General features: G+C 38.0%; 1 protein-coding gene across 1 annotated transcript in view; it reads left to right on the top strand.

The window, feature by feature from the left end:
* Positions 1-7,605: 7,605 nt before the first annotated feature.
* LOC306868857 (alpha-1,6-mannosylglycoprotein 6-beta-N-acetylglucosaminyltransferase B-like) overlaps positions 7,606-13,404 on the top strand; it is a gene marked incomplete at both ends in the record, with an annotated part of 148,533 nt that continues 142,734 nt past the window's right edge. Inside the window, one exon of the mRNA XM_079415273.1 lies at positions 7,606-7,673. Coding sequence (XP_079271399.1) covers positions 7,606-7,673 — 68 coding nt within the window. The remainder of the gene's footprint in view (positions 7,674-13,404) is intronic.

Here is a 13,404-nt window from a genome sequence, read left to right as displayed (position 1 = left end):
CCCATTTTTGTGTTGTTTTTGAGGTTTGTGTTTGGATTATTGTAAGGTTGGAAGATCCAAACATGACCCATTACAAGATTTCTAACAGAGTCAGTCACTTATTGATTTTTTATCTGTTGGTATTTGATAGAATCCATGAAGCCATGTGTCCAAACAAGATGTCCAGGACCTCCAGCAGAAATATAGGCCCACAACATCAAAAATACAGCAGTATATTTCATTGTACACATGGGGTACATTTTATCCCTGTGTTCATCAAACCCATCTTGAGTGTTTGCTGCTAAAAAGCTAATTTTTTAGTTTCATCTGACCATAGAAGCCAGTCTAATTTGACATTCCAGTCATGTCTGATAACTGAATATGCTAGAGGTTTTTTCTGGATGAGCTAAGATAATTTTTCTTGAAACCCTCCCAAACAACATGTGGTGATGTAGGTGCTGTTTGACAATTTTTTAAAGGTTTTCTGACCCTGAGACTCAACTATTTTCTGCAATTCTCCAGCTGTGGTCCTTGGAGAGTCTTTAGCCACTCAAACTCTCCCTTCTCACCGTGCATTAGGACGATATAGACAAACGTCCTCTTCCAGTCAGTTTCATAACATTTTTTATTGATTGGAAATCCTTAATTATTGCCCTGATGGTGGAAATGGGAATTTTCACTGCTCTAGCTCTTTTCTTAAAGCCACTTCACTAATTTATGAAGCTCAATTATTGTTTGCTGCACATCAGAAATATATTATTTGTTTTTTCTCATTGTGATGGATGATTAAGGGAATTTGGGCTTTGTTTTCCCTCCTATTTATATTTCTGTGAAACAGGAAACCATGGCTGGATAATTTCATGTTCATAATCACCCTGGAGTGCTCAAAATTGTGAATATGAATGGGAATATACTTCAGAGATATTTTACTCATAAGAATTTCTAGGGGTGCCAATAATTGTGTACAACGTGTATTTGAGAAAAACATTTATTTCATAATGAGATTTTTCCCCATATTAAATTCTTATTATCCAATGAAAGGTTAGATTTTTGTGAATGTTTTAAATAAAAGATCAAATGGATGAAATATGCAGATTAATTTTCACAGCCTACTTTGATAATATTTACCAAGGGTGCCGATATTTTTGGCCATGATTGTATATAAATTGTGTACAGCAGCATAATATACAGTACCTATACTGCTGTCTACACTGTTAATATGACCCAACCAATAGAATAAAAAAACGGAAAATCACTCATTGCTCTTGACTGAATAATTTATGTAGCTTCAATGCGAAGACATTTCTTTTTTTATTATTTGAATGTTGCTTTTAATGTTCTTGTGTGAAGATAAACATGGCGGATTGTGTGTAGCTCACTCAAGGCGGGGTCTCTGCTAATATTTCAATGTCCATCAACAGTTGTGGACGGGGCGTGTAAAATGTGACGTCACATTTGACAGATTCTGCGAACTCCTGCTATGAGACACTGTTTATAATTTATGGGGATTAAAAAAAGGAGCGGGTGGATTTTTATCATTATAGGATGGTTGTGTACACACTGCCAACACATATTTGTGTTCAAACAACATGTAAAAGTGTTCCTCTCAAGATGCATCGTATGTGTTTGTGTTGTATGCCTGTGGCTTTGTTGTAGTGAGTATCCTTTTTCAATTTTGGATGATATTAATTAATTAATAACAACAGTGAATCAGTATTGTTGCTGTTGGGCTTTTTTTTATGAATTCACCTCATGAATGTTTGAGGCTAAAATAAATGGGTTTTCCAATAGCGAATGCCAATATGATGTTGAGATAAAGCTGATGTATGCTGTATATATCTATAACACACTTGTGAAATCATTAGAAAGAGAATGAAGTTGAAAAATATTCACTATTATCATAGCAAGCAAATTAATTGGATCTGAAGCATTCTGAAAGCCAGAGACAAACCTTGGGTTTTTTAATATTTTATAAACCAGCTGTTAACAGCCCCAGACAACATGAGTCCAAGAATATTTAAAACAAAAACCAATGGTGTTGGTGTCATTTCTCAAATTCTCTTATGAAGGGTGGAGGACATAATGAAGACATGCTAATATTGCTGTTTTATCAGTGACAAAGCATTACAAATTGATTTATTTAAATCAATTGAAAAATTGAAAAAAAGTCTACCTCCAAATTCCTATGATATTCTGGTGCCCAGGCATTGCTCTCATCCCTGTCAGTCTTAAATTGTGTTCTTCCCCCTCACCTGTTTATCATCTGTCAAGCACAATAGCACATTTCTAGGCCAGTTATTCTGTAATAACACAACTTGAAGACCAAAAATCATCTGAACTCTGTATCTTGAAGCCTGATTTTGTTATTTCTATCATTTCAGAAAACTACAGTCAAGATGATCAAGTTAAGACTTGAGAGGTCTGAGAATGTCGGTCCATGTGTTCAGCTGTCCTTACTATATTGCTTTTGAAGGGTGCTTTGCCACCAAATTTCAAAGGTTTCATTGAACAGATCACTTAGATTCTCAATAGTTCCAGTGGGCTGATCACTCTTAATGTGCATGAATGAGAGCGTTTAGAGTGCATAGAAAGCCTTTAGCACACAGTGAGAGTAAATTGAATTTGATGAGTTGTGAGCCTGAAGTGCTATATTGGCATCTAAACACACAATTGACTGGCTGGCTTATGACGAATGGACTGAGATAAATTCAATTTCTGGAAGGCTGAAGTAGCCTAAAATGTGGAGCTTGCACTGTTTATGTCGCTTCAGTGATGTGTGTGAACCACACATTCTAAGATTATGTTTAATTTAAAGTTTAATTGTTTGACATTGGTGTCATTGGCTGTTTGTTTTTAAACAATAAACCATTTGAATGTTACAGTCTATTTACATTGGGTTCAAGGAATCGGATCAGTAGCCCATTGCAGCTCTCTAATAGCTGTACTCTAGTTATCATAGTAGAACATACACTTTCCCATCAATGTCACTCTGATCAGAGTCATATTGCATTATTAATTTGGTAACGCTTGACAATGGACCCTTTTCACAAGACTCTGATGACGGTTTAACAGTCATCAGCAATCGTAAATCCTCAGAAGTTTTTCATATATATATATATATATATATATGCATTAAAGTATGCACATTTATAACACTATTCATTGTATTATATTACCTTTGCATCAAATTACAAAAAACAAAAACAAGTAGTTAATGCTAATGTGAAGGTGTTTCTAATGCAGCATCTCTGGGAGGGACATACATTTGACACCATTCTCTCTTCTGACTGCCGTTATCAGTCTCTCCCATTTTTTCCCCTTTTTTTTGAAAGTCATGAAAACACTATCATGGAGTTTTTATTTTGCCATTTGAGCAACTGGGAATGCAAAAAATATATTTGTGGTACCCTCCCATTCACTGCTCTTCAAGTTAACCCAACTATGACGACTTCCGCTGCTGAGAAACCTGGAAATGTGAAAAAGGTCCATGAGGCCCCTATAAGATCCCCCAAGTATCTGAAATTATCACTCTACTCTAGGTAGGTTTACAAATCTTTATAAAATGTATTCTGACTTTAAATTCTGATTGGATGAGCCATGTTCTAAACCATTGTAAAATGCTGATTAACTCAAAGAGGTCTACAATACCTGGCTAAATTTGCATTCCCATTTATTTCAATGGCAGTTGCTTGACTGGCACAGGACCCCTCAGAATTATGTGACCTGCATGCTGTTATCTTTGCTCATAAGCAGTGATGGGGAAAGTTACTTTTAAAAGTAATGCATTACAATATTGCGTTACTCCCTAAAAAAGTAATTAATTGTGTTACTTAGTTATGTTATATAGAAAGTAATGTGTTACATTACTTTTGTGTTTCTTTTTCTCATCTGTGCTGGGCTTGCTTGATTGTTTTTTATATAATTTTTTTTTTCTATTTTTAGCAAAAATAGAAAATCCTCTTCACACCAAAAGTGAAATTAATAAGCCTCACCCTGAAGAAAATGTAACTTACAACCTGTACAGAAGAGGGTGCAGCTCAAACAAAACTTGCAGCTGTGCTGCAATTATTGATTGCATCAAGAATAGGAAGAAAGTTCAACACTCTTCAGAAATTCAATAAATAAAATTAGGGATGCACGATATTATCGGACTGATATCGAAATCGGCCGATAATGACTTTAAATGTAAATATCGGCATCGGCCTGATATGCAAAATTATGCCGATATGTCTTGCCGATAAGGGGAAGGGGTTAACTTGCATGTGCTCAGGGTGTGCTAGCGATTAGATCACGTCAGCAATGTGGCTCATTCTTGAAGCAAAGTTTTGTCTGAATGATGAATAGATTGACTGTTTTGGATCGCTGCATTTAATGTGTGAACGCATGTACAGAAAGACGCGTTCGGTGTGGGATAGAGTAAACAGTTATAGCACAAGCAGGGGCAGCAGTGACAGCCTCCCCCAGGTCCTAATGCCCGTTCGGTAAGGAGTTTTAATCTGTAGGGGGCGCTGTTGGCCTACTTCTAATTAAATTAAAAGTAAAATAGCCTACACAAATAACATTTAGACTGTGTTTCTGATTAAATAAAGCAGTAATTGGTTTAATAACATAAGTATGTTTTGATTTAATGGTCAGAAGCTATAGCTTACATGAAAAAAAAATCACAAACATGACACTTGTAAATTAAATAATTTTATATATACTGATTTATTCATTAATGTGTAACGTTTTATTTTTTAAACAAATCATGAGCTCTAAAAGATTTTCAGAATTTTTACAACTCTTTTGTTTTAGACCATCTACAAATGTTAAATCTTAAAATAAAATATTAAGGTTAACACTGCATCTTTGATAACAATGCAGCGATTGATTATAGTTTATTTATATTTATTTTCAAAGCTTCAATGTACTGTTAAAAAACCTTTACTATTTTTTATTTAATTCTAATAAATAAGTTAACCAAAATGAATAATATTTTGCTTATAATTTCTGCACAGGAGAGACTTGGTGTTGTTTCCAAACAAAAGGAAATATATCGGTATCGGCATCGATATCGACCAAAATGAGTTGAAAAATATCGGCATATCGAATATCGGCAGAATTCCAATATCGTGCATCCCTAAATAAAATAAAACAAGTATTAAGCTTATCTAAATTTATTTTGGCTTATTAGTATTTCTGAATTGGATCATTGCAGGTCAACTGCAAAGCTGCAAATAAAATGGGATTAAATACATAAAAATGTGTTATTTAACATTTACGTAATTATTTCAGGTTTTCAGGTTTGCATTTCAATGTTTTAATTATTTTTGTGGAATATTGGATCTATTTTGCCATATGAATATGACAACTATTTTTACTGTAGTTCTAGATTAAATCACATTTTATCTAGAACTACAGTAAGCATCATGTTTACTCAGCGCACACAACACCTCTGCATTTACTCCCGATTTTTCTCAACATGGGGACAGGAGAGCTGTCAGTCAATAAATGGGAAAACAAAGTAAACTTTACTAGATTACTTGGGAAAATTCATCTGATTACGTAACTTGTGTTACTTGTAATATACTGTCCTCAACACTGCTCATAAGCATAGATTTGCCATAAATGTCATGTGACTAAAAAGCTCTGTGCCTGGAGGAAAATGAAAATGCGGATTGTTTGATGACACCACAAGAACATCAAGCTCTTCACTAATGACGTCAAACACAGCAGACCGAGAAAAACATGTCAGTTTCACTCTTTGCCTTCCAGAATGTAATGAACTATTTGTGATGTATGTTGCTTGCAATTATGTCTCTAGTCCAAAAGCTTCATTAACTGCAGCTATTTGGGTCTGTCATTATTGGGGTTTGTGTTCCAAAGGCAGGCTGCAGGTTATCAAGTCTAGACATTTTGTACCCTGCAGACTGAAGAAAACCTCATGTTCCTTATTTTTCTCTCATCTGTGGTGTTTGAGAAAAATAATACAGATATTTCTGTATTAGATATTTCTAATACATTTCTTTTATACAGAAATGAGGAGCACTAATAGCATCAATCAATGCACGCTGTATGTCTGTTTTGTTAGGCAAGACGATCATCTCGTTGTTCACAATCTCTGCATCTTGAAGTATCCCTGAAACAATATGGATTCCACTCCACCTGAAAGTTTTGTACATTGCTGTCCTTTTTGTAGTTGTACTGCTGTTCTCTGAAACTGTGGGTCTAGAAAATAGAGAACTATTGATTTTTATTTTTTTTTTGAAAGCATCTTCAGCATCTTAAACTGTACAGAGAGAGACTTTCATTAATGGCCGATCTGTCAGACGCACTGCTGGATATGAAGTGTGTCATCCAGTGGTGTGGGCTGCACTGCTAATAGTCCTCTGGGTTCTCAGGGTTCAGAAATGATGAGAATGAAACTAGCAAAAACCATCAGCTGGGACAGAGAAGCGTAGAGTTTGAGGAAGCTTGACTTCCCTTGAGTTTGTTCATAATTCTCGTTATTCTGAATAATGATTCTCATTAGTTTCTCATTACTGTTAATACTGTAATGAAACATCCTCTCTAGACACAATGGTAGCATAAGCAATGTGTTTATCAGCATACATTAAAGGCAGTAGAGGAGAGTGGGGTAAGATGAGTCACCCCGTAATCTAGCAAACTGTGCATACTGTATTTATTTATAAAGAGTCTGATGTATTCAAAACAAATAACTGGCAAAGGGAACTGAGAGTGTATATTTAGAGCTGTCTGAAGTTTTGCCATGGACTATGGAATGAAGCATTTCATAACAAGGCAGTTGTGCAGTAAAGTGTGTTTGAGGTAAGATGGCTACAACTATTGGGGAAGTACTATTAAATTTATTTTTCTCACAATATTCAAATATTAAATATTATTTAATTACTGTAAAGAATATACAATACCCTCTTTTAACAGGCATGAAAACAATGTTTTTTTAATTAAAATATAACTCGCATATCAAATCAGTGGAGTTGTGTTCTACTAAAAGCACTTACACAAAAACACTCAGCAGACAGAAGGACCCAATTCCTCATATCTCAGATCGGATAATCCGAGTAAACTGGTATAAATCCATCGGATGGCGCTCTTGATGCCTTATGCGCACTGGGAGCTGTCCATGGCTCTGAAACTACAGAGGAGCGGTTTAAGCTTTTAGACGCTTCCTGTGAAGCAGCTGAACTGCATTCATGTTCATATTGAGCCACAGAGACAACATTATTCTCAAAGAAGGTGAAAGCGATTGCTCACATCACAGAAAACGCCAGTCGTGCCGGTGAATTGATCCAGTGTCGTCGCGCGCTGCGCAGGGAGTTCTGACGCGTTCAAGCCCCTCAAGAGCTTCATTGATACTTCACTAAATGCACGGAGATGGACCTACACTGGATTACTCCTGAAGCTATTTGGAAACTATCATGAATAAGAGTTCAATATCAGCAACTGAATGACCTGCTGATTAATTCGCTCAGCATTCTTCGGATGCCTTTCTTCTTGCAACTTCTTCAAAGAGCGTTCAGCCAGATTTAGGGCTGTTACTTTAAACGCGCATATTAAGAAACACAAGTAATTAAAGTAAATTATGCATGTTATAGTTCGTATGTTGTTAAACAGTCGGCGCGAAAAATGATCGCTGTAAATAGCGAGTGTATAATTATGACGAGAAGATGCCTGCTGACGTTCAAACCCTTCAGGTAAGACTTACTTGACATAATCTGTAAGACATTTATGTTCAAATAATAAATACATAGACAGTAACACCGTTTAGACAAACCTCGAATTGGCACTGTAGCGTTTGACCACGGTGACCGAGGTCTTCGTTTTGTGTCTGTGGTCAACCACTATAGGTTAAGTCCTTACAAAAAAGCACCCCAACTGTAAGTTTCCGCCAAAATGCCACATTTACAGTATTAAAAAAATAAAAGTTAACCCAGCAGGCACACAACGTCATATGACGTTAATATTAGGTTGGATTTAGGTCGCGACGTCAGGTGACCAAAATTCAATGTCAAGCCAACGTCTAATGACAACGTTGATTTGACGTCCAGGACCGACGTCAATTGACGTTGATATTTAGTTGTTTTCAGGTTGTGTTGGGAAGTAACCAAAATCCAACGTCGAACCAACGTCTAAAGCCAACGTCATATTGACGTCAAATACTGATATACAGTCGTCGGGTATGGCAACCAAAACCCAACGTCGCCTAGACGTCATAATGGTAACGTCCACACAACGTCAGATTCTAACATCATTTGACGTTGTTTTTAGGTTGTGGCATTAACTAACCAAAATCCAACGTCGAGCCAACGTCTAAAGCCAACGTCATATTGACGTCAAATACTGATATACAGTCGTCGGGTATGGCAACCAAAACCCAACGTCGCCTAGACGTCATAATGGTAACGTCCACACAACGTCAGATTCTAACATCATTTGACGTTGTTTTTAGGTTGTGGCATTAACTAACCAAAATCCAACGTCGAGCCAACGTCTTAAGCCAACGTCATATTGACGTCAAATACTGATATACAGTCGTCGGGTATGGCAACCAAAACCCAACGTCGCCTAGACGTCATAATGGTAACGTCCACACAACGTCAGATTCTAACATCATTTGACGTTGTTTTTAGGTTGTGGCATTAACTAACCAAAATCCAACGTCGAGCCAACGTCTAAAGCCAACGTCATATTGACGTCAAATACTGATATACAGTCGTCGGGTATGGCAACCAAAACCCAACGTCGCCTAGACGTCATAATGGTAACGTCCACACAACGTCAGATTCTAACATCATTTGACGTTGTTTTTAGGTTGTGGCATTAACTAACCAAAATCCAACGTCGAGCCAACGTCTTAAGCCAACGTCATATTGACGTCAAATACTGATATACAGTCGTCGGGTATGGCAACCAAAACCCAACGTCGCCTAGACGTCATAATGGTAACGTCCACACAACGTCAGATTCTAACATCATTTGACGTTGTTTTTAGGTTGTGGCATTAACTAACCAAAATCCAACGTCGAGCCAACGTCTAAAGCCAACGTCATATTGACGTCAAATACTGATATACAGTCGTCGGGTATGGCAACCAAAACCCAACGTCGCCTAGACGTCATAATGGTAACGTCCACACAACGTCAGATTCTAACATCATTTGACGTTGTTTTTAGGTTGTGGCATTAACTAACCAAAATCCAACGTCGAGCCAACGTCTTAAGCCAACGTCATATTGACGTCAAATACTGATATACAGTCGTCGGGTATGGCAACCAAAACCCAACGTCGCCTAGACGTCATAATGGTAACGTCCACACAACGTCAGATTCTAACATCATTTGACGTTGTTTTTAGGTTGTGGCATTAACTAACCAAAATCCAACGTCGAGCCAACGTCTAAAGCCAACGTCATATTGACGTCAAATACTGATATACAGTCGTCGGGTATGGCAACCAAAACCCAACGTCGCCTAGACGTCATAATGGTAACGTCCACACAACGTCAGATTCTAACATCATTTGACGTTGTTTTTAGGTTGTGGCATTAACTAACCAAAATCCAACGTCGAGCCAACGTCTAAAGCCAACGTCATATTGACGTCAAATACTGATATACAGTCGTCGGGTATGGCAACCAAAACCCAACGTCGCCTAGACGTCATAATGGTAACGTCCACACAACGTCAGATTCTAACATCATTTGACGTTGTTTTTAGGTTGTGGCATTAACTAACCAAAATCCAACGTCGAGCCAACGTCTAAAGCCAACGTCATATTGACGTCAAATACTGATATACAGTCGTCGGGTATGGCAACCAAAACCCAACGTCGCCTAGACGTCATAATGGTAACGTCCACACAACATCAGATTCTAACATCATTTGACGTTGTTTTTAGGTTGTGACATTAACTAACCAAAATCCAACGTCGAGCCAACGTCTTAAGCCAACGTCATATTGACGTCAAATACTGATATACAGTCGTCGGGTATGGCAACCAAAACCCAACGTCGCCTAGACGTCATAATGGTAACGTCCACACAACGTCAGATTCTAACATCATTTGACGTTGTTTTTAGGTTGTGGCATTAACTAACCAAAATCCAACGTCGAGCCAACGTCTAAAGCCAACGTCATATTGACGTCAAATACTGATATACAGTGGTCAGGTATGGCAACCAAAACCCAACGTAGGCTAGACGTCATAATGGTAACGTCCACACAACGTCAGATTCTAACATCATTTGACGTTGTTTTTAGGTTGTGGCATTAACTAACCAAAATCCAACGTCGAGCCAACGTCTAAAGCCAACGTCATATTGACGTCAAATACTGATATACAGTCGTCGGGTATGGCAACCAAAACCCAACGTAGGCTAGACGTCCTAATGGTAACGTCCACACAACGTCAGATTCTAACATCATTTGACGTTGTTTTTAGGTTGTGGCATTAACTAACCAAAATCCAACGTCGAGCCAACGTCTAAAGCCAACGTCATATTGACGTCAAATACTGATATACAGTGGTCAGGTATGGCAACCAAAACCCAACGTAGGCTAGACGTCATAATGGTAACGTCCACACAACGGCAGATTCTAACATAATTTGACGTTGTTTTTAGGTTGTGGCATTAACTAACCAAAATCCAACGTCGAGCCAACGTCTAAAGCCAACGTCATATTGACGTCAAATACTGATATACAGTCGTCGGGTATGGCAACCAAAACCCAACGTAGGCTAGACGTCCTAATGGTAACGTCCACACAACGTCAGATTCTAACATCATTTGACGTTGTTTTTAGGTTGTGGCATTAACTAACCAAAATCCAACATCGAGCCAACGTCTTAAGCCAACGTCATATTGACGTCAAATACTGATATACAGTGGTCAGGTGTGGCAACCAAAACCCAACGTCGCATAGACGTCATAATGGTAACGTCCACACAACGTCAGATTCTAACATCATTTGACGTTGTTTTTAGGTTGTGGCATTAACTAACCAAAATCCAACGTCGAGCCAACGTCTTAAGCCAACGTCATATTGACGTCAAATACTGATATACAGTCGTCGGGTATGGCAACCAAAACCCAACGTCGCCTAGACGTCATAATGGTAACGTCCACACAACGTCAGATTCTAATATCGTTTGACGTTGTTTTTAGGTTGTGGCATTAACTAACCAAAATCCAACGTCGAGCCAACGTCTTAAGCCAACGTCATATTGACGTCAAATACTGATATACAGTGGTCAGGTGTGGCAACCAAAACCCAACGTCGCATAGACGTCATAATGGTAACGTCCACACAACGTCAGATTCTAACATCATTTGACGTTGTTTTTAGGTTGTGGCATTAACTAACCAAAATCCAACGTCGAGCCAACGTCTTAAGCCAACGTCATATTGACGTCAAATACTGATATACAGTCGTCGGGTATGGCAACCAAAACCCAACGTCGCCTAGACGTCATAATGGTAACGTCCACACAACGTCAGATTCTAACATCATTTGACGTTGTTTTTAGGTTGTGGCATTAACTAACCAAAATCCAACGTCGAGCCAACGTCTAAAGCCAACGTCATATTGACGTCAAATACTGATATACAGTCGTCGGGTATGGCAACCAAAACCCAACGTCGCCTAGACGTCATAATGGTAACGTCCACACAACATCAGATTCTAACATCATTTGACGTTGTTTTTAGGTTGTGGCATTGACTAACCAAAATCCAACGTCGAGCCAACGTCTAAAGCCAACGTCATATTGACGTCAAATACTGATATACAGTCGTCGGGTATGGCAACCAAAACCCAACGTCGCCTAGACGTCATAATGGTAACGTCCACACAACATCAGATTCTAACATCATTTGACGTTGTTTTTAGGTTGTGGCATTGACTAACCAAAATCCAACGTCGAGCCAACGTCTAAAGCCAACGTCATATTGACGTCAAATACTGATATACAGTGGTCCGGTATGGCAACCAAAACCCAACGTCGGCTAGACGTCATAATGGTAACGTCCACACAACGTCAGAGTCTAACATCATTTGACGTTGTTTTTAGGTTGTGGCATTAACTAACCAAAATCCAACGTCGAGCCAACGTCTTAAGCCAACGTCATATTGACGTCAAATACTGATAAACAGTCGTCAGGTATGGCAACCAAAATCCAACGTCGAGCCAACGTCTAAAGCCAACGTCATATTGACGTCAAATAATGATATACAGTCGTCGGGTATGGCAACCAAATCCCAACGTCGTCTAGACGTCATAATGGTAACGTCCACACAACGTCAGATTCTAACATCATTTGACGTTGGTTTTAGGTTGTGGCATTAACTAACCAAAATCCAACGTCGAGCCAACGTCTTAAGCCAACGTCATATTGACGTCAAATACTGATATACAGTCGTCGGGTATGGCAACCAAAACCCAACGTCGACTAGACGTCATAATGGTAACGTCCACACAACGTCAGATTCTAACATCATTTGACGTTGTTTTTAGGTTGTGGCATTAACTAACCAAATTCCAACGTCGAGCCAATGTCTTAAGCCAACATCATATTGACGTCAAATACTGATATACAGTCGTCAGGTATGGCAACCAAAACCCAACGTCGACTAGACGTCATAATGGTAATGTCCACACAACGTCAAATTATAACATCGTTTGACGTTGATCTATAGTTAGTATTAGGTTGTGGCATAAAATAACCAAAATCCAACGTCAAGCCAACATCTTAAGCCACGTTCATATTGACGTCAAATACTCATATACAGTCGTCAGGTATGGCAACCAAAACCCAACGTCTCCTAGACGTCATATTGGTAATGCCCACTCAGTGTCAAACTCTAACATCATTAGACGTTGGTCTTTTGTTATTTTCAGGTTGCGGTATTAACTAACTAAAATCCAAAGTCGAGTCAACATCTCAAGCCAACGTCATATTCATGTCAGTTACTGACATTCAGTTGTTAGGTATGGCGACCAAAACCCAACGTCACGTAGATGTTATAATGGTAATGTACACACAACGTCAAATTCTTACATCATTAGATGTTGATCTTTTGTTAGGTTTAGGTTGTCGCATTAACAAACCAAAATCCAACGTCGAGCCAACGTCTTAAGCCGATGTCATATTGACGTCAAATACTGATATAGTCATGAGTTAAAAAAATAAAATAAAAATTTCACAAGAGAACTGTACATTTAATGCTGTTTTTACAGTATTTTTCTGTTATTTTAAATTATTAGCAAAATTCTTTAGAACAACTTCTATAAATTAACAAATGTTATTTTAAGTAGCTATAATGTTATTAATCACAATTTTTTTAAGACAGGAAAATGGTTGTATTATTTATACTCTATTTTTTTCTGTTGTCTTAAATTGCATATAAATTAATGTAAATTCATACA

This window comes from Barbus barbus, assembly GCF_936440315.1.
Source record: "Barbus barbus genome assembly, chromosome: 4".
Lineage (NCBI taxonomy): Eukaryota > Metazoa > Chordata > Actinopteri > Cypriniformes > Cyprinidae > Barbus > Barbus barbus.
This window is presented reverse-complemented; position numbering and strand designations above follow the sequence as displayed.